The sequence below is a fragment of the Denticeps clupeoides genome, chromosome 2 (genome assembly GCF_900700375.1).
Source record: "Denticeps clupeoides chromosome 2, fDenClu1.1, whole genome shotgun sequence".
NCBI classification, from domain to species: Eukaryota; Metazoa; Chordata; class Actinopteri; order Clupeiformes; family Denticipitidae; genus Denticeps; species Denticeps clupeoides.
The window spans coordinates 22,939,227-22,965,582 of NC_041708.1; the positions used below are offsets into that span (position 1 = coordinate 22,939,227).

The following is a 26,356-nucleotide window of genomic DNA, read 5'->3' on the forward strand; positions in this document are numbered from 1 at the left end:
AAAGCCAGGCAGAGGGATCAGGCCACTGTCGGCATTTGAATTCCATCAACCTACGGTAAGCCATCTATTGTGGATGGATCTAACTTGCTACCTGTTACCTATGGAAAAGGCTCATGAGTTTAACGCTCTGTTTCATTCAGATAATCTAGAAATCAACTATAATCACATCTGAGAAGTTGTGTATTAAAGGTAATTAGACAGACCATCACATTTTTTAAACTGAACCACATTATTAATTGATAGAAAACTGTAATGCATAACTCCAGAAGCTCAAATAAATCTTCTTCAAAGGTTGGCACAATGGGGGACGCATTGATGGAGGAGTTTGGGCCGGCAGCTCCTTACCTGAGGAAGTCAGATAAGGAACGTCTGGAGGCCCAGACCCGTCCTTTTGACATAAAGAAAGAATGCTTTGTGCCTCATCCTGACGAGGAGTATGTCAAAGGGGTCGTAGTGAGTCGTGACGGTGAAAAAGCTTCTGTTGAGACGTCAAAGGGAGAGGTAAGAAAAAAAAAACAGATGTAGTTGTCATTAGTTTACCTTAGAGATGTCTTCAGTTGCTGGCAAGATTGGTAAAGAGAGACTCAAAATGACCAAAATTTTAACAAAACAGACGGTCACGGTGAAAGAGGTAGACGTCCACCCCCAGAACCCGCCCAAGTTCGATAAAATCGAGGACATGGCGATGTTCACCTTCCTGCACGAGCCCGCCGTGCTGTTTAACCTCAAAGAGCGTTACGCAGCCTGGATGATCTACGTGAGTTGACGGCCGAGTTGGTTCATGTTAATCGGTTTCTAAACCATGACTGATATAAAAACGTCACTCTGCCCCTCCACAGACCTACTCAGGGCTGTTCTGCGTCACCGTCAACCCCTACAAGTGGCTGCCGGTGTACAACCAGGAGGTCGTCGTTGCCTACAGAGGGAAGAAGAGGAGTGAAGCTCCTCCCCACATCTTCTCCATCTCTGACAACGCCTACCAGTACATGCTGGCAGGTAAAGGGTCCAGCATGAAGTATTTTTGAACATGATAACATGCATACAGCACATCTGCTAACTCCTCCTTCTCCTCTACAGACAGGGAGAATCAGTCCATCCTCATCACGTAAGTAGCTCTTAGGAACAGGCATCTGTTGTCAATGAAGACTGCATTTGATCTCTTTGCTAAAATAATGTTCATGAATTCTACCCAAAGTGGAGAATCTGGTGCTGGGAAGACTGTGAACACCAAGAGAGTCATTCAGTACTTCGCCAGCATCGCCGCAGGGGGCCCAAAAAAAGAAGTTAAAGACGACAAAAGGTACAAAACCTGTTTGTCTCTTGCATGTATCACATTTTACAAACTACAATGATACATGAAGTAATGAAACAATGATATGTAATGCATTGGTTACCTTGTAGGGTACCCTGGAGGATCAAATCATCCAGTGTAACCCCGCTCTGGAGGCCTTTGGTAACGCCAAGACCATCAGAAATGACAACTCTTCCCGATTCGTGAGTGACTTGACTGCAATCTCATTATTCTGAAATATATGTGTATCATATGATATTAAAAGAGGTATGTCTCATCTAACCAGGGCAAGTTCATTCGAATCCACTTTGCGGCGAGTGGAAAACTGGCTTCTGCTGATATTGAGACATGTAAGGGCATCCTTCTGTTGAACCATATAATCTGTTCTCTGCTCTGCCTGAACCAAACAAGTATGTCATTTCTCACTGTAGCTTTACAAACTGCTGGGAAATTATTTATGATTTTGGAACTGGTTTAACAAAGGAGTTTCTAGAAATTAGCATTTGAACAAGGAGACAACTGTGCTGACAGCATGCCAGTTCCAAGGTCAATAGTCTTCCATTGTATGGCACCTTTACTAGCTGGGCACATAACATCATTGTGAACAAATTTACATTTATCAGTTGCTCTAATCCACAGCGATTTACAATCAGTAGTTACAGGGACAGGGACTCAGGGTTAAGTGTCTTGCCCAGGGACATAATGGTAGTAAGGCAGGTTTGAACCTGTGACTTTGTGGTTGTCTGGTTCATAGGTGAGTTCTAGGCTAGTAACACCCCCAATTCACCTTGGTCCAGCACTTGCTAAAATTGCTAAGATTTCTAAAAGTCTGGTTCCCGAACTGGTGCCACTGAGGTGCCACTGAGCATAGCACCGTCCCCACACACTGCTCCCTGAGCGCCTTTCATGGCTCCCCACTGCTCACTAAGGGGATGGGTTAAATGCAGAGACCACATTTTACTGTGTGCACTGGGTGCTGTGTTGTGATGTGTCACATTACTTTCACTTCACTTTCACCTCAGACCTTCTGGAGAAGTCTCGTGTGACTTTCCAGCTCAAAGCTGAGAGAGATTACCACATCTTCTACCAGATCCTGTCTCAGAAGAAGCCAGAGCTGCTGGGTTGGTGGCGTTTCATTAATTCAAAAGGAAAATATCTGAAAGCAATTTGCCTGAATACTTTACTCTATGTCTGGTACAGAGATGCTGCTCATCACGGCCAACCCCTACGACTACGCTTATATCTCCCAAGGAGAGACGACGGTGGCCTCAATTAACGACGGAGATGAACTGATGGCCACCGACGTAAGGAAAATTATTATTTTTGCTCAGAAAATTCTTCCAAAACTGCAGTAAAAAGGAATAAGCAAACTGTCTGTCATCCACAGGATGCCTTTGACGTGCTGGGCTTCACCCAAGAAGAGAAGAACAGTATTTACAAGCTGATTGGTGCCATCATGCACTATGGCAACATGAAGTTCAAGCAGAAGCAGCGAGAGGAGCAGGCCGAGGCTGATGGCACTGAGGGTCAGGGTTGCCATTACAGCAACATCATAAAATTGAATAAACTTAATTTAGAGTTTAAAACTGCTCAAAACTATTTAATTTTCTGTGTTTTAGATGCGGACAAGTCAGCTTATCTGATGGGCCTGAACTCAGCCGACCTCATTAAGGCTTTGTGCCACCCAAGGGTCAAAGTAGGAAATGAGTGGGTCACCAAGGGACAAAATGTACAGCAGGTCAGCAGAGCAGGGACAGTTTGAAAAAGAAAATACATTAATTTAATTTTTATTGATATGATTTACATGATCGATCACAGGTTTACTACGCCATTGGTGCACTGTCTAAGTCAGTGTATGAGAAGATGTTCCTCTGGATGGTTGTTAGAATCAACCAATCCCTGGACACCAAACAGCCTCGCCAGTATTTTATTGGGGTGCTGGACATTGCCGGCTTTGAGATCTTCGATGTGAGTGTGGGAGTTTTATCATGCAAGACTTTAAAATCCTTCTTGATCTATTTGCCGTAATTGAATGCAAGTTTTCTTTCAGTTCAACACCTTTGAGCAAATGTGCATCAACTTCACCAACGAGAAGCTGCAGCAGTTCTTCAACCACCACATGTTTGTGCTGGAGCAAGAGGAGTACAAGAAAGAGGGCATTGACTGGGAGTTCATTGACTTCGGCATGGACTTACAGGCTTGCATTGACCTCATTGAGAAGGTGGGAATTAACACTTAATTTAGTTACACTTGCTTAAGTCAAAAGGTTTTTAAAGTTTTCTTCTGTTCCTCTGCAGCCCATGGGCATCATGTCCATCCTTGAAGAGGAGTGCATGTTCCCCAAGGCCAGCGATGCAACATTTAAGGCCAAGCTTTATGACAACCATCTGGGCAAGTCCAACAACTTCCAGAAGCCCAGGATTGTGAAAGGGAAACCAGAGGCTCATTTCTCCCTGGTCCACTACGCTGGCACTGTTGACTACAACATCTGCAACTGGCTGGTGAAGAACAAGGATCCACTTAACGAGACTGTTGTGGGTCTCTATCAAAAGTCAACAATGAAATTGTTGTCTTACCTGTTTGCTGGCTACGCTGGTGCTGATTCTGGTAATTTTTATTTTTATCATGATTGTAATACTATATACTCACTCAGTATACTGAAGGCTATGGAGCAAGTCTTGTTATTAGAAGTTCACACAAAACTAGTTCTAGGTGTCTCCTTGCATGAAAAATGTATTACTTATAACTTAATATCATTAAATATCATTGCAGCAACGGAGAGCGGTGGAGGTAAAGGAAAAGACGGCGGTAAAAAGAAGAAAGGCTCTTCTTTCCAGACAGTGTCTGCTCTACACAGGGTCAGTTTTCCAGTCTTTTTTAAATTGAAATTATAATTGAGCATGTTAAAAACGCACTAGGAAGGAATGTGATATGCAGGCTTATGAAACGACTCACATCAACAGGAGAACCTGAACAAGCTGATGACCAACCTGAGGTCCACTCACCCCCACTTTGTGCGCTGCATCATCCCCAATGAGACCAAGACTCCTGGGGCCATGGAGAATCCCCTAGTCATGCACCAGCTCCGCTGTAACGGTGTGCTGGAGGGCATCAGGATCTGCAGAAAGGGCTTCCCCAACAGGATCCTGTATGGAGACTTCAAACAGAGGTGCAGTACAATATTTATATTCACTGTATGTGAGTGCAATGTATGTATGTATGTCTGTATAAATCAGAGGAGAGATTAACTTGTGTTTCATCAAATTCTTTAATCAAGATACCGCATCCTGAACCCTGCTGCTATTCCTGAGGGACAGTTCATTGACAGCAGAAAAGGTGCTGAAAAATTGCTTGGATCCCTGGACATAGATCATAACCAGTACAAATTTGGACACACAAAGGTATTAGTTGATGGACCTTCTACGTGGCTCTTAAATGTACATTTATTTTATAGTGAGATGTTACAAGCAATAGTTTCATATCATTCCAAAACTAGTTTGGTATTGATTCGAGTTGGTTGTTTAAAAATTCTTAAAAATGTTCAAGGTGTTCTTCAAAGCTGGTCTCCTGGGTACCCTTGAGGAGATGAGAGACGATCGTCTAGCTCTAATCATCACTGGTATTCAGGCTAGATCCAGAGGTTTTCTAGCCAGAGTGGAGTTCCAGAAAATTGTTGAACGCAGGTAAAACACCCAGATTACACAGAAAGTGAATTTGATGTTGCTTTTCTAATGAGATTTAACACACTCTTTTTTTCAACAACAGGGACGCCCTGCTGGTGATTCAGTGGAATGTCCGTGCATTCATGGGTGTCAAGAATTGGCCCTGGATGAAGCTCTACTTCAAGATCAAGCCACTGCTGAGATCAGCTGAGGCTGAGAAGGAGATGGCCAATATGAAGGAAGAATTCCTGAAGCTGAAAGAGGCCTACGCCAAATCTGAGGCCCGTAGAAAGGAGCTGGAGGAAAAAATGGTCACACTTCTCCAAGAGAAGAATGACCTGCAGCTTGCAGTTCAGACAGTGAGTGTTAAGATCCTCTTTTATGATATCAGCCTCCCAGTCTTTGGATATTTTGGCAATGGTTTTAAATGCCTGTATATCTCGATTTGATGTAGGAACAAGACAATTTGTGTGATGCTGAGGAGAGATGTGAAGGTCTGATCAAGAACAAGATCCAGCTTGAGGCCAAAGCCAAAGAGTTGACCGAAAGGCTGGAGGATGAGGAGGAGATGAATGCAGAGCTGACTGCTAAGAAGAGGAAGCTGGAGGACGAGTGCTCTGAGCTCAAGAAGGATATTGATGACCTTGAGCTCACTCTGGCTAAAGTGGAAAAGGAGAAACATGCCACTGAGAACAAGGTGAGTTCTGATGATCATTAACTGTGATTAATGAATCATTTATAAAGGTAACATTCTGACCTTTCTACTCAATTCAGGTGAAAAACCTGACTGAGGAGATGGCAGCTCTTGATGAAATCATTGCCAAGTTAACCAAGGAGAAGAAAGCTCTACAGGAGGCTCACCAGCAAACGCTGGATGACCTTCAGAGTGAAGAGGACAAAGTCAACACTCTGACCAAAGCCAAAGCTAAACTGGAGCAGCAAGTCGATGATGTAACTCACTGATAAACTTAATGTAAAAACTTTCATGTAACATGAACATTTATAATGATTATAATTGCTATGATGTTCTAGTTAGAGGGATCCCTGGAACAGGAAAAGAAGGTACGCATGGACCTTGAGAGGGCCAAGAGAAAGCTAGAGGGTGACCTGAAGTTAACCCAGGAAAATGTCATGGATTTGGAAAATGACAAGCAACAGCTGGAAGAAAGGCTGAAAAAGTAAGGTTCCACATTCCAGAGGAACAATGCAGACACAAAAACATTCCTCTTCTCAACTAAACTCTTCCTTTAACAGGAAGGACTTTGAAATGAGTCAACTTAACAGCAAGATCGAAGATGAACAAGCACTTGCGGGTCAGCTTCAGAAGAAACTGAAGGAGCTTCAGGTAATACATGGTCTAAGAATGACTTAATACACACCAGTCTGTTTTCATGGTAAATTCTATTTATTGCTGATATTTTCTTTTTAATTTTGTAGGCCCGTATTGAGGAGCTGGAAGAAGAGCTGGAGGCTGAGAGAGCTGCCCGTGCTAAAGTTGAGAAACAGCGGGCGGACCTGGCCAGAGAGCTGGAGGAGATCAGCGAGAGGCTGGAGGAAGCTGGTGGAGCCACCGCTGCTCAGATTGAGATGAACAAGAAGAGGGAGGCTGAGTTCCAGAAGCTGCGCAGGGACCTTGAAGAGGCCACCCTGCAGCATGAAGCCACCGCCGCCACACTGAGGAAGAAGCATGCAGACAGTGTCGCTGACCTGGGGGAGCAGATCGACAACCTCCAGAGAGTCAAGCAGAAGCTGGAGAAGGAGAAGAGCGAGCTCAGGCTGGAGCTGGACGATGTGGTCTCCAACATGGAGCAGATCGTCAAGTCCAAGGTAAACTATGTCAGCATTATAATATTTAAACTGTAACTACAGACATCTAACAGATGCAAGTGTTTGAACTCATGATAAATTATATTCCTTTAGGCGAACCTGGAGAAACTGTCCAGGACCCTTGAAGATCAGATGAATGAATACAGAACTAAATATGAGGAAGGCCAACGTAGCATAAATGATTTTACGATGCAAAAAGCAAAACTACAAACTGAAAATGGTAATAAACACTGGCATTTATAACGGTGCGTTTATTAATATAATATTAATATAACAACCTCTCAAAAAAGGTGAGCTCTCCAGGCAGCTTGAAGAGAAGGATTCTCTGGTCTCTCAACTTACTAGAGGGAAACAGTCCTACACACAGCAGATTGAGGACCTAAAGCGGCAACTGGAGGAAGAAGTCAAGGTGCTTCTCACTTCTAGGTCTTAAGCGTGTAAGCCAATATTTAACACTTTAATATAATACATTTCAATGCATTAATTGTGCAATAAACCAACTTGGTAGGCCAAGAACGCCCTGGCCCATGCAGTGCAGTCTGCTCGCCACGATTCTGAGCTGCTTAGAGAGCAGTATGAGGAGGAGCAGGAAGCCAAGGCAGAACTTCAGCGCAGCCTGTCCAAGGCCAACTCTGAGGTGGCTCAGTGGAGAACCAAGTACGAGACTGATGCCATCCAGAGGACGGAGGAGCTGGAGGATGCAAAGTAAGCACATTTATAACTAAGGAACAAGATGAAAGATCTTCACATCCTACTACATCCTATTTAACTTTTTGTGCTTTTCTCCTTCAGGAAAAAGCTGGCTCAGCGTCTGCAGGATGCAGAAGAAGCTGTGGAAGCTGTAAATGCTAAATGTTCCTCCCTGGAGAAGACTAAGCACAGACTCCAGAATGAGATTGAAGATCTCATGGTGGATGTGGAGAGATCCAACGCTGCTGCTACTGCTCTGGACAAGAAGCAAAGAAACTTTGACAAGGTATTTTCAATTTAAGATCAATACCAATATATCTTCCTTACAATATATATTTTTTATGAATATTACATTAATTATTAAGTAATCAAGTGAATTAAGATTCTGATTCTGGATCCCATCAGATTTTGGCTGAATGGAAGCAGAAGTATGAAGAGTCTCAGAGTGAGCTGGAAAGCTCCCAGAAAGAGGCCAGATCTCTCAGTACAGAGCTCTTCAAACTGAAGAACTCTTATGAAGAGTCTCTGGACCATCTGGAGTCTATGAAGAGGGAGAACAAGAACCTCCAAGGTCTGCACTTCCCTAACAGACCTTTATTGCCAACATTACAATCCTCTATATGATTGTACAATGTTGCATTAAATTCCAAAATAATCAACAACTATCAATAAATGAAATATTTTGTTGTCCTCAGAGGAAATTTCTGACCTCACTGAGCAACTTGGTGAAACTGGAAAGAACATCCATGAGCTGGAGAAAGTACGCAAACAGCTGGAGACAGAGAAGGCTGAGATCCAAACTGCTCTGGAGGAAGCTGAGGTACAGCATTTAATTCAGCAATTGCTCTCTGTTTGTCGGAAGACAAGCAGGGTTAACTTCTTCTGTAACTTGATCCTGAAAGGGCACCCTGGAGCATGAAGAAGGTAAGATCCTAAGAGCTCAGCTGGAGTTCAACCAGGTGAAGGCTGACATTGAGCGTAAGTTGGTGGAGAAAGATGAAGAGATGGAGCAGGCCAAGAGGAACCAGCAGAGGGTAGTGGATACCCTGCAGAGCTCCCTGGAGTCTGAGACTCGCAGCAGGAATGAGGCTCTCCGGCTGAAGAAAAAGATGGAAGGAGATCTCAACGAGATGGAGATCCAGCTCAGCCAGGCAAACAGGCAGGCAACAGAGGCCCAGAAGCAGCTCAAAGGTCTCCATGGACATCTCAAAGTATGAAGGACCTTCTGGAAACACAAATTTAATGTAAAGATGGACCAATACAATAACACAGAAACATTTCTGTCCCAGGATGCTCAGCTGCAGCTGGACGATTCCCTACGTGGCAATGATGACCTCAAAGAGAACATCGCCATCGTGGAGAGACGCAACAATCTGCTCCAGGCTGAACTAGATGAGCTGAGATCCCTGGTGGAGCAGACAGAGAGAGGTCGCAAGCTGGCTGAGCAGGAGCTCCTGGATGTCAGTGAGAGGGTTCAGCTGCTGCACTCTCAGGTAAAATATTTGGCAGGACATTGAGGTCCACCATCAGGTCCACCATCTTGTTTTTCATTATATGGAAATAAACTGCACTAATTAACACATTTTATTTAGAATACCAGCCTGCTGAACCAGAAGAAGAAGTTGGAGGGCGACACATCCCAGCTTCAGACCGAGGTTGAGGAAGCTGTGCAGGAGTGCAGGAACGCTGAGGAAAAGGCCAAGAAGGCCATCACTGATGCAGCCATGATGGCAGAGGAGCTGAAGAAGGAACAGGACACCAGTGCCCATCTGGAGCGCATGAAGAAGAACATGGAGCAGACCATCAAGGACCTGCAGCACCGTCTGGATGAAGCTGAGCAAATTGCCATGAAAGGCGGCAAGAAGCAGGTCCAGAAGCTGGAGGCCAGGGTGAGAGCTGCACTCTTTTCCTTCTAAGTCTATGGTTATCTGTGAAAATTAGAAAAGTAGAATTTTATATCCCTGTTCAGGTGAGAGAGTTGGAGAATGAGGTGGAAATGGAACAGAGAAAGGCCAGCGATTCAGTCAAAGGGATCCGTAAATATGAGCGACGCATCAAGGAGCTCACCTACCAGGTTCTCTGGCTTTCTCCTTAGAAGATCATGGACAATTTACAGGCAAATATTTGGCTACATTGTTATTCTGTTCTCTGAATCTGTAGACTGAGGAGGACCGCAAGAACCTGTCTCGTCTTCAGGACCTGGTGGACAAACTGCAGCTAAAAGTCAAGTCCTACAAGAGAACTGCAGAGGAGGCTGTGAGTAGAGAGGATCCAGAAGTCCAGTTATCTACATCTGTCCTCTTTCCGATTAAACTAATTATATTTCTAATGGATATTTCAGGAGGAGCAGGCCAACTCCAACCTGGGCAAGTTCCGCAAGCTGCAACATGAGCTGGATGAGGCTGAGGAGAGAGCCGACATCGCCGAGTCTCAGGTCAACAAGATGAGAGCAAAGAGTCGCGATGTGGGACCTAAGGTGAGAGCAGATCCTCTAAACACTATAATATTTCACGGTCAAGTTTATTGGTTGTCCCACTGATAAACACGTCTATTAATAAACATGTGAATTAAACACATGAGTGAACCGTTCTGAAAATTGACCCTCCTCTTGCTCTCTTTACAGAAAGGGCATGACGAAGAGTGAAGACCTCTCATGGACCTTTCCTCGACTCTAATCTGCCGTGATTTAGAGTGATTTAGTCCCTCTGGTCAGGGTGTAGTAAAATAAAAGTATTGTGCAACTGAACCATCACAGCCTCTGTCTTTTGTGTATGTGTGTGAGCAGAGTGTGTATGACACAGAAAGGTGAATGATGGCTAAATATGGCAAAGTCCCTTTGAAAGTCACTCACTTGCCGACTCAGGGGCGGAGTCAGCTGGAGCCCATCCCGGGACACCGGGTGCAGGGCGGGGACTTGGCCCACCACAGAAACAAGGCAAATTTATAATGATAATTCCACTGCATACAGGGGGCGGTAATGGGTGTATACTGATGCACCAAGTTGTAATGTATTTCATAAACACAACTGATTGGCTGGCGTTGGTCAATTTGCATAAATGCTGCTGATTGCCCGACGTTTTGATGGACAACACAAAAGGCCAGTCACAATGAGAATAGCGCCGTGCCAAAACAAGGCAATCTGTTTCCCCCAAAAGACCCTCAACCTTCAACCAGGGAAGCTTGTATTTCCTGATTTAAACACCAGATGGCAGTGAAGTCGAGTGTGAGAGTCATACCAAACAAATAAATAAATACATAGATCTATCTAATATAACACTATATACTCATTCTGAAAAGAAAAGAAAAAAATAATTAATCTAAAATATGTATCAATTGAGTTTAAAGAGTTTAAAACACAAATATGTGGTTGCCAATGCATATTACTGAACAGTCTGAAGTCTGAACCCATGGTTTCTTTTATTATGTATTCAGTATATTTCTAGAGGTAAAATTATGGTTTGCAGAGTGTATGAATTATGGCTATAATTCAGCCAGAGGACACAGAATTTATTTGGCTTTTGTTATTCAAGATTCAACACATTTGTGGGTTATGTCATGTGCTGTTTTATGCATTTGATATGCATATGCTTAAAAAAATTATCATTTTAATAACAAGAATAATCTTAAAATACTAGCATTGTGTGTCCTCTCTAAATATCACAAATCACTGAAGCCCTCAAAACTGGCCAAGGCTATGAAGAAACTGAACAAATTATTTTGAATAAATATGAATAATAATGAAAGTCTGAGCACATGAAGCGTATGAAAATTATTGTGGTTGAGGGGTAACTTAATCCATTTTCCATAGATACTTAGAAAAATATTACCTTCAAGCCTGCTGGGTGGAGCTCAGCTGGAGATGCAGCTAAACGCTTCGTACGGTTCTCTCTGCTGAAATGAGAGAACAAACTGAATATACAAACAGCTACAACAGCTTACATCTTTAGTTACTTATATCTATAAAATTCATCCTTGAAGTAAGTGGTGCCAACCTCGGTGGGCCACTCGAGTCCCTGTGAACAAGAAAAGACATGAAATGAAAAAATTGTACATACCTTCCTTTATTCACCACACTGTGGACCTCTAATTACTGATAAACTATACTAACTGTACAAGCAGTGGAGTAGGAAACATCACTGAAATGTGAGATTTCATTTCTTCTTGCCTACGATATAAGAAGTTGGTCGGTCTGATGGCTCCAGATTAGAATTACATTTGTAAGTGTTGTCCACAGCAGTAGGAGAAGGAGGAGGAGGAGACTGTGCCCTGCAGATGAGAATTTGGGGAGGGGAGCATGGTGCAGTCCAAGGCTCACTTTGGAGCCAGCAATACGATACCATGCAGGCTCTCATTCCATTCATTAATGACACATATGATATGTGATCTAGTTCATATTCACACATTCTACACCATCCTACACCATTATATATCATTTATCTGATTTACGATACATACATGGCAGACTTAATTTGTGCATTACTTAGAATAAGCCCATTTATATATTGTAACATGCACCTAATTAATGTTAAATTCCATATAATGCATGCTACTGATTAATTATACTGATTTATATTACAGGGATCCTTATTATTATTATTCATTTAAACTGACAAAGACTGCCTTGTTCATTGGCCGTACACTTAAAGAGCCTATATGGCCAACATAGGTGACCAGAATGTGCGCGTGACTTGATGCTTTTATTTATGCACACTGAGACCTTTACAGTTGGACCATCTGTCGTAGCTCAGATCTCAATGTTCCTCAATGCGTGGCTGTGCTTCTCAATCACTGGGAGGCACCATGCAGGAATTTCACAGGGTTATCTTTATACTCAAGGACAAAAGCAAGGAAACAATGCACCGTAAACAAGACAGAAGTAAGGGCAGCGTGTCACTTTCGTCACAACCTGAGGGACAGCGACAAACTTCCAGAGCTGCACCGGGGCTTCTGCTGCAAGGACAACTCGCAAGGGCCCAGCTTAGTATAGATTTAAAGGTTATAATGAGATATCTCACTCAATCACTATCCATAACCACTTATTACACATTTTATTCTGTTTTATACAAATACATAGACAAAATAATGCACTTTTTGTGTCCATTGATGATCACAACAGGAATAAGTGGATCTATGAAACAATTTTTCAATGACTGTATCCCCACCCCATACATTACTTCTGGTGACTATAAGATTTAATAGGTAATAGTGACACCAGTGACATTTTCAACAAGGATGAAGGATGCAATAATTAAATTTGGCAAGCTTTTCATGCAAAGCCTTCCTAAACTGATGTGGATAATATAACAAAAATAATAATACTAATTTGCTTAACACAAATCCATGCTGCACGAAGGGTAAACGTTAAGGGATTACAAAGCAGGATCCAAACACTAGATCACATCAGATCTACCATCTTAGTGGGACACCAGGAGAAGCAGGATCAAAGCAACCAGGATCATCTCACCATAGTAACATACAATATCTTTTTCATATCGAACACCAGGATTATCATAAAAAGGTGTCTAATCTGTCTCCATAACGTCGTGTGTCTCCATAATGTTGCCGTCCCCAGGCATGTCCCCCCTGGAATCTCATCCATTTCTGTTTGGAAATGTGCGTGTGCTCAGGTCAAAAGGGCATCGCCTTTTGGCCTCTACAGAAGCAGTTGCATGACAACATTGTTCTCAGATGTGCATCACTGACAGTAACAGTAAGAAAGGCCTTATCTTTTAAGTCTATAAGCATTTACTACACACACATGCACTGTGCAGAGAACGGGACCATGCATGCTTCAACAGTTCCCTGATTGTCCCTGAAGCGAAGGGCCTCGACTGTCCACAATGAGGAGGGTGCTGAAGGCTTGAGAATTCGCGGCAGCTGGGAACAAGAGTCTTGTGTTTCACAAAAGGAGCAGAACCTGGTATGCTTGCCAATGGCCATGCACTACGACCCAGGACAGCAGCGTGTTGGTGTAAATCTGCAAAAGCTCTCAGATGGAAGAGGGTCTTAAAGGAGGCGAGGCACTCCTCAAGTTGCCCCGTGTGGGATTTTAACATTCTTAGAGGCTTTGCGCTTCCTTTGGGTGTGTAAACCACATCGTGACAGCTTTCTTGACCCCAATACAGTTACTCAGCACCTTCTTGACTTGTGTTGGGTGTTAATGGCCCAGTAAGCATTTAGCAAGAGCTTCTCACAGTGACACCTGGCATTCAAGTCAGAAGAGCGTTAATGATACAGGATAATCCTTTGAACAGGAAGGACGCATAATGTCTTTCATGCACAGTGGATAAATGGAAGGTTTATTCTTATTATGTCATTTGCATGCTATGGCACAATCTCCACTGTAGCCACACACAACATGACACTTCACATCGCGAGCCCGCATGATCAGTTGTGTGGGCCGAGACCTTCTGACCCCACGGGACAGCTGCTTACGCAAACTCGACGAGGGCAACTGCGTGCGACACATGAAGGAACCTTAGAACAATTTCACAGAGTTATCTTTGTCTTCAAGGATAGAAAAAGGAACAATGGGGTGTCAACAAGAATGCCTGAAGCGTGTGGTCCAGTGTGTGAGGCCCTGTCCGACGTAGCTTCGGTCTACAAAGACAATCAGCTGCACTTGTCCATCACACGTCCCACTAACAATGCTTTACTGTCAAATATTGTCCTTTAATTAGTCACAAATTTGTGTGAATTACTGAATGCACATACCTGTGCAATTATCATCTGGCAGAGCCAAACAGAATAGCCTGATGTTAGTTAGATAACATCTAGCATCTGTAATCAAGATAGCATCTCAAAACATGTCCGCAAAACCTTTTTACACCAAAATAACACACATAAAAAAATCTAGGCATGTACATAATCTCATTATAAATCTTTTTAGGACCAACCAGACAAAGCCTGTCAAGAATCTTCACACACACACACTGCAACAGGTGGACATCCCTTTCCTTAACAGGGAGGCTTCAAGGAAGATGCTAAAATAGCCCCCAATTCCTGTCAACCCTTTCTGCAGGAGTCTACCATATTGGTCCAGGACAATCCCGCCCCCTTCAGCCCGACAGGATTTTTCTGCTGCAAAAATGAGCCAGTCTTAATTAGGCGTTTATAACCTTTGACCATAGTGGGACGAGTGGGACCCTTTAAAAGCAGGGAAGGAGGCCTGCAGAGAGAACAGGACACAGGACAGCCCAACGGTAAGCACCTCAGGGAAGCCATCCACTTACATGAAGTTCAGAAGGCTTCATTGGAGCCTCCTAGTCTTCTGGGAACATTGCAGAGGCACATCCGTGATGTGAACCCAAAGCACACTTAAAAACAGTGGACATACTGAGTTCACAGTTCTTATAACTTAAGCACTTAAGCTAAAAAAATGAAATTATTTAATTTTTACTTTTCTTTTCTGTCTGGTGTTCAGTAGTGATTCCAAATTTACACCAGTGAATCAGAGGGTTGACCAACACAAGGTAAGAATTATAAATTCACTAAAAATGCATTTTGTTGAATGTTAGATGAATGTGACACTCATTTGTGCATGTGTGTGTTATTTCACTGTCATCTTTTTGATTCCAGTCTTCAACATGGGTGACGCGTTAATGGCGGAGTTTGGCACGGCGGCCCCCTTTCTGAGGAAGTCAGATAAGGAGCGTCTGGAGGCCCAAACCCGTCCCTTTGACATGAAGAAGGAATGTTTTGTACCTGACCCGGAGGTTGAATATGTGAAGGCCTCCATTGTCAGCAGAGATGGTGATAAAGTCACCGTTGAAACTGCAGAGGGCAAGGTACCGATGGGAAAAAATAAAAATCATTATATAAAGTCCAGTTTTTCCAGATTGTTTTGAATGAATTTTTTTAACTTTTTACAGACCGTCACTGTCAAAGAGTGTGACGTCCACCCCCAGAACCCACCCAAGTTCGACAAAATTGAGGACATGGCGATGTTTACCTTCCTGCACGAGCCCGCCGTGCTGTTTAACCTCAAGGAGCGTTACGCAGCCTGGATGATCTACGTGAGTGAAGTAGAAGATGGACGCATCTCGGGCACGTGTGCAGGAATATTTGACGAGTGCTTGTGCAATTTTATCCCTCTATAGACCTACTCAGGGCTGTTCTGTGTCACCGTCAACCCCTACAAGTGGCTTCCAGTGTACGATCAGTTTGTAGTTGTTGCCTACAGAGGGAAGAAGAGGACTGAAGCTCCTCCCCACATCTTCTCCATCTCTGACAACGCCTACCAGTACATGCTGTCAGGTAAATATGCAGTTAAAAAAAAAACTAAATAAAAAAAGATGTTAAAATATAATGTTGTTAATGTTGTATTTTTTTTAACAGACAGAGAGAACCAGTCTGTCCTCATCACGTAAGTTAACCGAACCTTCACAAATGTTACTCCAAAATCATAAATAAATACATACAATATATGGATAGAGGGACAAATTATTTGTTAAATAACTGTGTTTCATTCCCAGCGGAGAATCTGGTGCTGGAAAGACTGTGAACACAAAAAGAGTCATTCAGTACTTCGCCAGCATCGCTGCGGTATCTGGAAAGAAGGACACCGGCAGCGATAAGAAGGTAACAGTACCAAAGAAGGTTTTACAGACCTTGCTAGAATATTTGTGGATACTTTGCTGATGGTTGAAAATTGCGGTCTTTCTCCACCCTTAGGGTACCCTGGAAGATCAAATCATTCAGGCCAACCCTGCTCTGGAGGCCTTTGGTAATGCAAAGACCATCAGAAACGACAACTCTTCCCGATTCGTAAGTACTCTGATCATCAGCAATCGTTTTTCTGAAGTACTTCAAGAATGATCAATCTCTTATATCAATAATAGGGTAAATTCATCCGAATTCACTTCGGTGTGAGTGGAAAGCTGTCTTCTGCTGACATTGAGACTTGTGAGTCAATCACTTATTTCCCAATCAAAACCTACTGCGTAGCATATATGGGTTGAATTTTTACAAAAAAAAAAATGGAACTTCTCTCAACCTCAGACCTCCTGGAGAAGTCCCGTGTCACATATCAGCTCAAGGCTGAGAGAGACTACCACATCTTCTACCAGATCTTGTCCCAAAAGAAACCAGAACTACTGGGTGAGTTGTGTTGCCACTTTGACAACATGACAATATTTCCTATGAATCCACAGCCATCAACTGTTATTGAAACCGTAATTCCAACTTTGAACCCTTTGTTACAGAGATGCTGCTCATCACAAGCAACCCCTTCGACTACTCTTACATCTCCCAAGGAGAGACAACCGTAGCGTCTATTAATGATGCTGAAGAGTTGATGGCCACTGATGTCAGTGGCAGTTGATTTTGACTCGGCTTGATTTGTAATTGTGTTTGTCGAGCGTTTAAACATTGTCTTGCCTAAACAACAGGATGCCTTTGACGTGCTGGGCTTCACACAAGAGGAGAAGAACAGCATTTACAAGATGACTGGTGCCATCATGCACTACGGCAACATGAAGTTCAAGCAGAAGCAGAGGGAGGAGCAGGCCGAGGCTGACGGCACTGAGGGTCAGTCCTAAAAGCAACTTCACGGACAACTGCATTTCTTTGTTTTGGAGTCAAAACTATAAATGATTCTCTGCTTTCCAGATGCTGACAAAGTAGCATATCTCATGGGCCTGAACTCTGCTGATCTCCTCAAGGGTCTGTGCCACCCTAGGGTTAAAGTAGGAAATGAGTGGGTTACTAAGGGACAGAGTGTCCAGCAGGTAAGGATCAATACGTTCACATCATTCACTCTAGCTTGATATTATGTAATGGAGCATAACAATCTTTTAACTATCTAACGATTTATTAACTTCATAGGTGTACTACTCCATTGGTGCCCTTGCCAAATCAGTGTATGAGAAGATGTTCCTTTGGATGGTGGTGAGAATCAATCAGTCTCTGGACACAAAGCAGCCCCGCCAGTACTTCATTGGTGTGCTGGACATTGCTGGTTTTGAGATCTTTGACGTAAGTCCCAGACCCAGTAATTTAACACTTAAAGTCCTTAATGTCCATCAAGATGGAATGTGTTGAACTGATGTAAAACCTGTCAATTTGGTTTTAGTTCAACACCTTTGAGCAACTGTGCATCAATTTCACCAATGAGAAGCTGCAGCAGTTCTTCAACCACCACATGTTTGTTCTGGAGCAAGAGGAGTACAAGAAAGAGGGCATTGACTGGGAGTTCATTGACTTTGGCATGGACTTGCAGGCCTGCATCGAGCTGATTGAGAAGGTATATGACTATATCCCTGATATACATTACACATAGTCTGGGTTCTTCTTGCAGATTCAGTAACATTTTATTTTTTTATTTTTCAGCCCATGGGCATCATGTCCATCCTCGAAGAGGAGTGCATGTTCCCCAAAGCCACTGATGCCACATTTAAAGCCAAGCTTTATGACAATCACATGGGCAAAAACCCCACCTTCCAAAAGCCCAGGATTGTAAAGGGTCGACCAGAGGCTCATTTCTCCCTGGTCCACTACGCTGGAACTGTTGACTACAACATCGGCAACTGGCTGGTGAAGAACAAGGACCCTCTCAATGAGACGGTTGTTGGACTCTTCCAGAAGTCAACAGTGAAGCTGTTGTCTTACCTGTTTGTTGGCTATGCTGGTGCAGATTCAGGTAACTTACCATGTTTTCACATTATTGTAAAATAGTATGTCTTGTGTCTTAAGTGTAAGCCCGCCAGTGCTACTGTTTGATGGGTTTTGCATTTTCTGTATTTAGCCCAAGACTCTGGTAGTGGTAAAGGAGGCAAAGGAGGTGGAAAGAAGAAGGGTTCCTCCTTCCAGACTGTGTCTGCCCTTCACAGGGTGAGTGCAAAAACCAACAACCTGACTGAGGAAAAAGTGCAGTTCTAATGATTAATTGCAACTTGGTTGAAATTTCTAATATACAGGAGAACTTGAACAAGCTGATGACCAACCTGAGGTCCACTCACCCCCACTTTGTGCGATGCCTCATCCCCAATGAAAGCAAGATTCCTGGGGCCATGGAGAATCCCCTGGTCATGCACCAGCTCCGCTGTAACGGTGTGCTGGAGGGCATCAGGATCTGCAGAAAGGGCTTCCCCAACAGGATCCTGTATGGAGACTTCAAACAGAGGTATAAAATAGATTCTGCAATTAGAAGCAAGATGATGAATCATGTTATAAATTCTACAATATCATATAACTTTTTTCTAGATACCGTATCCTCAACCCCAATGCCATCCCAGAGGGTCAGTTTATTGATAACAAGAAGGCTGCAGAAAAGCTTCTGGGATCTCTGGATATTGATCACACCCAGTACAAGCTAGGACACACCAAGGTAGTTTATGGCTTCATAGACAGAATCATTTATAGTTTCAGTATATAAAGAACAAAATGTCTTGATAATAACACTTTTCCTCCATCAGGTGTTCTTCAAAGCTGGTCTCCTGGGTACCCTTGAGGAGATGAGAGACGACCGTCTAGCTCTCATCATCACTGGCATCCAGGCTCAGGCTCGTGGACAGCTTGCACGAATTGAGTTCCAGAAAATTGTTGCACGCAGGTATGTTTAGAATCTGAGTGAAAAGTAAATGTTTTAGTCTTCATTTCATGAATTACTTCAAATCTGAATTTGACATTTTTAGGGATTCTCTGCTGGTAATCCAGTGGAACGTCCGTGCTTTCATGGGTGTCAAGAACTGGCCCTGGATGAAGCTCTACTTCAAGATTAAGCCCCTGCTGAAGACAGCAGAAACTGAGAAGGAGATGGCCAACATGAAGGAAGAGTTCCAGAAATTGAAGGAAAATTATGCCAAATCTGAAGCCCGCAAGAAGGAACTAGAAGAGAAGATGGTCTCTCTCCTCCAAGAGAAGAATGACCTGCAGCTCCAAGTCCAGTCTGTAAGTTTGTGAGCATGTGAGCATGAGTTTTCTAAACAGGCCTTTTCAGAATATGAGGTACATATTTGATTTTTTTTTTTATTTAGGAACAAGACAATCTTTCAGATGCTGAGGAGAGATGTGAAGGTCTGATCAAGAACAAGATCCAGCTTGAGGCCAAAGTCAAAGAACTGACTGAAAGGCTGGAGGATGAGGAGGAAATGAATGCAGAGCTGACTGCTAAGAAGAGGAAGCTGGAGGACGAGTGCTCTGAGCTCAAGAAGGATATTGATGACCTTGAGCTCACTCTGGCTAAAGTGGAAAAGGAGAAACATGCCACTGAGAACAAGGTGAGTTCTGATGATCATTAACTGTGATCAATGAATCATCTATAAAGGTAACATACTGACCTTTCTACTCAATTCAGGTGAAAAACCTGACTGAGGAGATGGCAGCTCTTGATGAAATCATTGCCAAGTTAACTAAGGAGAAGAAAGCTCTACAGGAGGCTCACCAGCAAACGCTGGATGACCTTCAGAGTGAAGAGGACAAAGTCAACACTCTGACCAAAGCTAAAACCAAGTTGGAACAACAAGTGGATGACGTGAGTATAAAGCAATTACAGCTGTAAAATATTACTAGCATTCACAAATCTTTCATTATTAAACCTTCTTTTTTTTACATCAGCTTGAAGGTTCTCTAGAGCAAGAGAAGAAGGTCCGAATGGACCTGGAGAGAGCCAAAAGAAAATTGGAGGGCGATTTGAAGTTGATCCAGGAAAGTGTCATGGACCTTGAGAATGACAAACAGCAGCTGGAGGAAAGACTGAAGAAGTATGTCGAATTTAAATGCTCAATGAGGAAAGAATATCAATCAACCCTCAGCTAAAAATTCAATATTATTGTGTGAAACCATTAGGAAAGATTTTGAGATCAGCCAGCTCAACAGCAAGATTGAGGATGAACAAGCACTGGGTGCCCAGCTCCAGAAGAAACTGAAGGAGCTGCAGGTAAATTGAAAAAAACTATATATATATATATATATATATTAGAGGTGGGCATAGATTAATTTTCTTAATCCAGATTAACCTCACTGTAATCTTGGAATTAATCTAGATTAATCTAGAGTAAGCAAAATTAATCTACATTAATCTACATTAATCTACATTAAAATGGCTCATTTGAATTCTGCCGAAGGCATTCAGAATATGTGTGCTACCCAAATAATGACTAAAAGTAAGTCTTTAAAAACGGGTTTCTCAAGACAGGTGGCGCATTAGACCAGGGGCTCATCTCCTGTTTCCAAAATGCATCACAAACTGCTTGAGAAAGCTGTTCTACTATGATAACTGGTGATGAAAATAAATTATTTTCAATAAGATGTACTTGTGTTTACCAACTGTTTATTCGGTTAAATAGCTGCATCCATGTTACCACGTCACGTTTGATGTGGTAATTTCACAGTTCGAAGACTCGTTCTCGCCCCCAACAGTGCAATTCGGCTAGTTATACATCCGCGCTAAAATATCATGGTGAAAGTCATCATAGTGTAGCGGTTCTTCTTCTGCATTGTGTAACTTTTTGAGTTCGTTTCTTGAACCACAAATGATGAGCTGACACCCAAGAGATTTTCTGTGCAAAAAGCAATGTCGCATCAGAACATCGCGTCAGAACATCGCGTCTTTCTGCACCTCTCTCTACAATATACAGTATTAAAAGAACATAAAAAAATATTCACAAAATAACACACATGCAAAATATTCCTAATATGTACATAAATTAAAATGAAAGGAATAACGTTTGGCACACAAACCCCACGCACCTCTCACAGCTCAGGCCATGTGTCCAAGAGACCTGAACCGGGTCTCAAAGACAAAATAAAAGTCTTTAGAAAATAAGAAAATAAAAGACACAAGAAAGAAGAAATATACTCCAGCACAATAGATTGCGTAGTATAGACCCAGCTCCCAACCCAACTTTGTGAATAGATTAACGGCGATATTTTTTTTATCGCCGATAAAAGTCTCACGTTAACGCAGCACGTTAACGCAGATAACGGCCCACCACTAATAAATATATATATAAATAAAGAGTTTTTTTTTCAATTTAAGTTTAGGTTTAAGATATATTTAAGAATTATAATTCTGAATCACACATGTTTTTAATCTTGTGCTCAGGCCCGTATTGAGGAGCTGGAAGAAGAGCTGGAGGCTGAGAGAGCTGCCCGTGCTAAAGTTGAGAAACAGCGGGCGGACCTGGCCAGAGAGCTGGAGGAGATCAGCGAGAGGCTGGAGGAAGCTGGTGGAGCCACCGCTGCTCAGATTGAGATGAACAAGAAGAGGGAGGCTGAGTTCCAGAAGCTGCGCAGGGACCTTGAAGAGGCCACCCTGCAGCATGAAGCCACCGCCGCCACACTGAGGAAGAAGCATGCAGACAGTGTCGCTGACCTGGGGGAGCAGATCGACAACCTCCAGAGAGTCAAGCAGAAGCTGGAGAAGGAGAAGAGCGAGCTCAGGCTGGAGCTGGACGATGTGGTCTCCAACATGGAGCAGATCGTCAAGAACAAGGTATAAAAACTGTGTGTGACTAATAAAAAATGTCTTCTGGGAAATTAATCACATTGTTCCATAATTAACAAAAGTGACTTATTAACCACAGACAAACATGGAGAAAATGTGCAGAACTCTGGAAGACCAGATGAGTGAATACAGAACCAAGGCAGAGGAAGGCCAGCGTAGCATCAATGACTTGACCATGCAGAAAGCTAAGCTCCAAACTGAAAACGGTCAGTGTCTGAAGGTCTATAATGCTGTCACTGCAATCTCAACCATCTCTAGATATTGCCAGAGAGTAAAGGTACTTTTTATTTTTTGGTAGGTGAGCTGTCGAGACAGCTTGAAGAAAAAGACTCCCTGGTCTCTCAACTCACCAGAGGAAAGCAGTCCTACACACAGCAGATTGAAGACCTCAAGAGACAACTGGAAGAAGAAGTCAAGGTATTGTATTACACCACTGCTTTGACTTTTGTCAAATATTGCAGTGAAAAATGTTGATAGATCATTTATAGCAAATTGCAACTCTCTCTATGTTTAGGCCAAGAACGCCCTGGCCCATGCAGTGCAGTCTGCTCGCCATGATGCTGACCTCCTCAGAGAACAGTTTGAGGAGGAGCAGGAAGCCAAGGCAGAGCTTCAGCGCAGCCTGTCCAAGGCCAACTCTGAGGTGGCTCAGTGGAGAACCAAGTATGAGACTGATGCCATCCAGAGGACGGAGGAACTGGAGGAAGCAAAGTAAGTTCTTCATGCTAAAGAATAATTGTAGATAGCAAATCAGAGACAGAAATTACATGTTTTCAAAAACTCTCAACAACACTCTCTTCTTGTCATCCAGGAAAAAGCTGGCCCAGCGTCTGCAGGATGCAGAAGAAGCTGTTGAAGCTGTAAATGCTAAATGTTCCTCCCTGGAGAAGACTAAGCACAGACTCCAGAATGAGATAGAAGATCTCATGGTAGATGTGGAGAGATCCAACGCTGCTGCTGCTGCTCTGGACAAGAAGCAAAGAAACTTTGACAAGGTACTGTGCAATTTAGGTTCACTTTGCCATAATTAAATCTCAGAGGCTTTTAAGCAAGCTAACATTCTATATTTCAATGGCTCCTTATTTTTTAAAGGTCCTATCTGAGTCAAAACAAAAGTATGAGGAGTCTCAGAGTGAGCTGGAAGCTTCTCAGAAAGAAGCCAGAACTCTCAGCACTGAGCTTTTCAAACTGAAGAACTCTTATGAAGAATGTCTGGATCATCTGGAGACGATGAAGAGAGAAAACAAGAACCTCCAAGGTTTCTAACTAGTTTGCATTTCTGTGTAATATGTGTATTTGTGTATAATGTACAATAATTAAAGCATAGATTAAATATCCTAAACAATCACTTCTCACTCTAGATGAAATTGCTGATCTCACTGAACAACTTGGTGAGAGTGGAAAGAGCATCCATGAACTGGAGAAAGTACGCAAACAGCTGGAGACAGAGAAGGCTGAGATCCAAGCTGCTCTGGAGGAAGCTGAGGTACAGCAATTAAGTATTAAGTTAATTACTTAGTTTGTCTGGTGGTACAACAAAAGCATGTATAATTACCATCCGCTATAATTTGGTTCTTAAAGGGCTCATTGGAGCACGAAGAAGGTAAGATCCTAAGGGCTCAGCTGGAGTTCAACCAGGTGAAGGCTGACATTGAGCGTAAGTTGGTGGAGAAAGATGAAGAGATGGAGCAGGCCAAGAGGAACCAGCAGAGGGTAGTGGATACCCTGCAGAGCTCCCTGGAGTCTGAGACTCGCAGCAGGAATGAGGCTCTCAGACTGAAGAAAAAGATGGAAGGAGATCTCAACGAGATGGAGATCCAGCTCAGCCAGGCAAACAGGCAGGCAGCAGAGGCCCAGAAGCAGCTCAAAGGTCTCCATGGACATCTCAAAGTATGAAGGACCTTCTGGAAACACAAATTTAATGTAAAGAGCGACCAATACAATAACACAGAAACATTTCTGTCCCAGGATGCTCAGCTGCAGCTGGACGATTCCCTGCGTGGCAATGATGACCTCAAAGAGAACATTGCCATCGTGGAGAGACGCAACAATCTGCTCCAGGCTGAACTGGATGAGCTGAGATCCCTGGTGGAGCAGACAGAGAGAGGTCGCAAGCTGGCTGAGCAGGAGCTCCTGGATGTCAGTGAGAGGGTTCAGCTGCTGCACTCTCAGGTAAAATATATGAAAGGTCTCTCACCGAAGAGTCAAATTTTAATTCACCAACTGTTGAATTAAATATATTGTGCCAAATCACTATTTTTATACAGAATACCAGCCTGCTGAACCAGAAGAAGAAGTTGGAGGGCGATACATCCCAGCTTCAGAGTGAAGTTGAGGAAGCTGTGCAGGAGTGCAGGAACGCTGAGGAAAAGGCCAAGAAGGCCATCACTGATGCAGCCATGATGGCAGAGGAGCTGAAGAAGGAACAAGACACCAGTGCCCATCTGGAGCGCATGAAGAAGAACATGGAGCAGACCATCAAGGACCTGCAGCATCGTCTGGATGAAGCTGAGCAAATTGCCATGAAAGGCGGCAAGAAGCAGGTCCAGAAGCTGGAGGCCAGGGTAAGTTCCTCAAGTTGTCAGCATTCTGTATTTTATTTGCTTTAAGACATTTTTTGTCTTAAAGAGAATTACTGGGATATTGTGTATATTATGTGTATTGTATATGTATTGTGTATATTATAACTGTATTTTTTCAGGTGAGAGAGCTGGAGAATGAGGTGGAAATGGAACAGAGGAAGGCCAGTGATTCAGTCAAAGGAATCCGCAAATATGAGCGACGCATCAAGGAGCTCACCTACCAGGTAAATAGACACATTTGCTTTATTCACTCAGAACAAAAACACAGTCAATATCCCTTATTCATATACTCTCATTAATATTTTTTTTATTTTCCAGACCGAAGAGGACCGCAAGAACCTGTCTCGTCTTCAGGACCTGGTGGACAAACTGCAGCTGAAGGTCAAGTCCTACAAGAGATCTGCAGAGGAGGCTGTGAGTGTTGAATTTCTCCTTTAACTTCAGTTAACAATCCCTCATTGAACCTGGAACTATAACATATTTCTTATTGTTTTTCAGGAGGAGCAGGCCAACTCCAACTTGACCAAGTTCCGTAAGCTGCAACATGAGCTGGACGAGGCGGAGGAGAGAGCCGACATCGCCGAGTCTCAGGTCAACAAGATTAGAGCTAAGAGCCGCGATGTGGGTTCCAAGGTGGGTAAAATGAAGTGATTCGTTCTCCTGTTCGATGATACAATTTGTCATTATCAGAAGAGAGTGCAAGTATTTGGCAGAAAATTCAGTCAATAACAATAATTCATGTTTTCTGTCACAGAAAGGGCATGATGAAGAGTGAAGCTCTCCAAAGAGGATCTAACTAAAAAGCTCTTGACTGCTGTGCTGTCTTCTGCCCTGTAATTTATGCATTGCTCTAAAATAAACTTGACGAAAATGCAAATTTGTATTCTGTGTATTGTATTTTTGTAGTAGAGGGGGTGTGGTTAAACTGGCCTCACATTACTGGTATTTATATATTAGGAAATGTTTTTTGACCTGAAAGTTGCACTGCCTCTTTTAAGTAAATTTAGCAGAGCATTATTGCATGAGGGCAAATAATACCTGCTCTCCACGCCACAAATAACTTATACCCTTTTGGCTGATGTCTCCAATATGAAACACACCTAATGATTTAAAACAATATCACAGGCTTTACTGCACATTTTACTATGTGAGTTTGAAGAACTTGACAGTAGCGGTTCTTGAGTTCATCAGGCTGAAGAAGAGTGGTTAAGGTACCTTACCCTTCCACTTTAGGGTCTGAGGTGCTGATAGCAAGAGGTAAGCCAACAGCTGAGAATGGACCTCCATAAAGCATTGTTGAGTGTGGAGTGGGGTGACTTAAGGCTAAGTAAAGTGCTTGATGGATTTGTGCCATGCCAACACAGTGGCTCCCATGGATCAAAGCAGGTCTCTTCAAATGAAAGGTTATTCATTTATTGACAGATTTTGAGTCCTCTATGGTAAAATTATTAATAATTTTTTTTTCGTCTCTATGACACAAAGCAAGCCTGGTGCATGCTATGCTACATGCTGAAGTGACAGCTGGTAGACAAAAGGAGTGCTGTGTTAAAAAGTGCAACAGTTGTCTCACAGTCCATTGTCTGGTTTTACCAAAGGTCAAGACAAGGTCGGTACTATCACTCACAGCAGTGTCTACCACTGAGGGACATACAGTATGCTCAGGGCCATCTTGTTCATGGTGCATTGTTTCCTTGCTTTTATCCTTGACGACAAAGATAACCCTGTGAAATTCCAGCCAGATGCCTGTCCCTGATTGAGAAGCACAGCTTGTTAGGCTGTTTGACCTGGCACTTCTGAGAGATCATCTGCAGGAGGTGATGCACAAATATTGTCTTTGTCCTCAACAATAGTGACACCA

General features: G+C 43.0%; 2 protein-coding genes and 1 long non-coding RNA gene across 3 annotated transcripts; 2 read left to right on the plus strand and 1 right to left on the minus strand.

Annotated features, from left to right (window-relative positions):
* On the plus strand, positions 1 to 10,216 carry LOC114767261 (myosin-7-like). The gene is made up of 39 exons (XM_028958877.1): positions 1 to 55; positions 141 to 189; positions 292 to 501; positions 614 to 757; positions 840 to 996; positions 1,078 to 1,105; positions 1,196 to 1,299; positions 1,400 to 1,494; positions 1,578 to 1,641; positions 2,314 to 2,412; positions 2,492 to 2,595; positions 2,679 to 2,817; positions 2,911 to 3,029; positions 3,110 to 3,259; positions 3,342 to 3,512; positions 3,589 to 3,898; positions 4,064 to 4,149; positions 4,255 to 4,460; positions 4,569 to 4,692; positions 4,838 to 4,974; positions 5,057 to 5,312; positions 5,408 to 5,650; positions 5,728 to 5,904; positions 5,986 to 6,131; positions 6,208 to 6,298; positions 6,391 to 6,780; positions 6,874 to 7,000; positions 7,071 to 7,189; positions 7,289 to 7,485; positions 7,573 to 7,756; positions 7,876 to 8,041; positions 8,166 to 8,290; positions 8,373 to 8,681; positions 8,760 to 8,963; positions 9,063 to 9,359; positions 9,440 to 9,544; positions 9,631 to 9,726; positions 9,812 to 9,946; positions 10,094 to 10,216. Exons 3-39 carry the CDS (start codon positions 301 to 303, stop codon positions 10,112 to 10,114), a joined length of 5,826 nt encoding a protein of 1,941 aa, XP_028814710.1. The 5' UTR covers positions 1 to 55; positions 141 to 189; positions 292 to 300; the 3' UTR covers positions 10,115 to 10,216.
* LOC114767326 (uncharacterized) lies at positions 4,288 to 14,882 on the minus strand. The gene is made up of 3 exons (XR_003742927.1): positions 11,526 to 14,882; positions 11,298 to 11,361; positions 4,288 to 4,448 (listed from the first exon to the last, which is right to left on the minus strand). It is a non-coding gene; the product is annotated as an uncharacterized LOC114767326 (long non-coding RNA).
* LOC114767279 (myosin-7-like) lies at positions 14,654 to 25,356 on the plus strand. Its single transcript, XM_028958897.1, has 39 exons — positions 14,654 to 14,672; positions 14,894 to 14,942; positions 15,049 to 15,257; positions 15,342 to 15,485; positions 15,570 to 15,726; positions 15,808 to 15,835; positions 15,945 to 16,050; positions 16,144 to 16,236; positions 16,311 to 16,374; positions 16,471 to 16,569; positions 16,674 to 16,777; positions 16,860 to 16,998; positions 17,080 to 17,198; positions 17,296 to 17,445; positions 17,543 to 17,713; positions 17,800 to 18,109; positions 18,215 to 18,300; positions 18,387 to 18,592; positions 18,673 to 18,796; positions 18,885 to 19,021; positions 19,104 to 19,359; positions 19,446 to 19,688; positions 19,766 to 19,942; positions 20,026 to 20,171; positions 20,257 to 20,347; positions 21,515 to 21,904; positions 21,996 to 22,122; positions 22,215 to 22,333; positions 22,431 to 22,627; positions 22,728 to 22,911; positions 23,009 to 23,174; positions 23,278 to 23,402; positions 23,498 to 23,806; positions 23,885 to 24,088; positions 24,184 to 24,480; positions 24,618 to 24,722; positions 24,817 to 24,912; positions 24,997 to 25,131; positions 25,253 to 25,356. The coding sequence occupies exons 3-39, from the start codon at positions 15,057 to 15,059 to the stop codon at positions 25,271 to 25,273; spliced, it is 5,826 nt and encodes a 1,941-aa protein (XP_028814730.1). The 5' UTR covers positions 14,654 to 14,672; positions 14,894 to 14,942; positions 15,049 to 15,056; the 3' UTR covers positions 25,274 to 25,356.
* Positions 25,357 to 26,356: the final 1,000 nt, after the last annotated feature.

Excerpts from the sequence above, each read along its gene's own strand:
- LOC114767261 (XM_028958877.1), top strand. The coding sequence starts at position 301 with ATGGGGGACGCATTGATGGAGGAGTTTGGGCCGGCAGCTCCTTACCTG. Across the intron at positions 7,486-7,572 it reads GAGGAGCTGGAGGATGCAAA|GAAAAAGCTGGCTCAGCGTC; the intron begins GTAAGCACATTT and ends TTTCTCCTTCAG. Across the intron at positions 9,545-9,630 it reads TCAAGGAGCTCACCTACCAG|ACTGAGGAGGACCGCAAGAA; the intron begins GTTCTCTGGCTT and ends CTGAATCTGTAG.
- LOC114767279 (XM_028958897.1), top strand. The coding sequence starts at position 15,057 with ATGGGTGACGCGTTAATGGCGGAGTTTGGCACGGCGGCCCCCTTTCTG. Across the intron at positions 16,999-17,079 it reads CGAGGCTGACGGCACTGAGG|ATGCTGACAAAGTAGCATAT; the intron begins GTCAGTCCTAAA and ends TCTGCTTTCCAG. Across the intron at positions 19,360-19,445 it reads TGCAGCTCCAAGTCCAGTCT|GAACAAGACAATCTTTCAGA; the intron begins GTAAGTTTGTGA and ends TTTTTTATTTAG.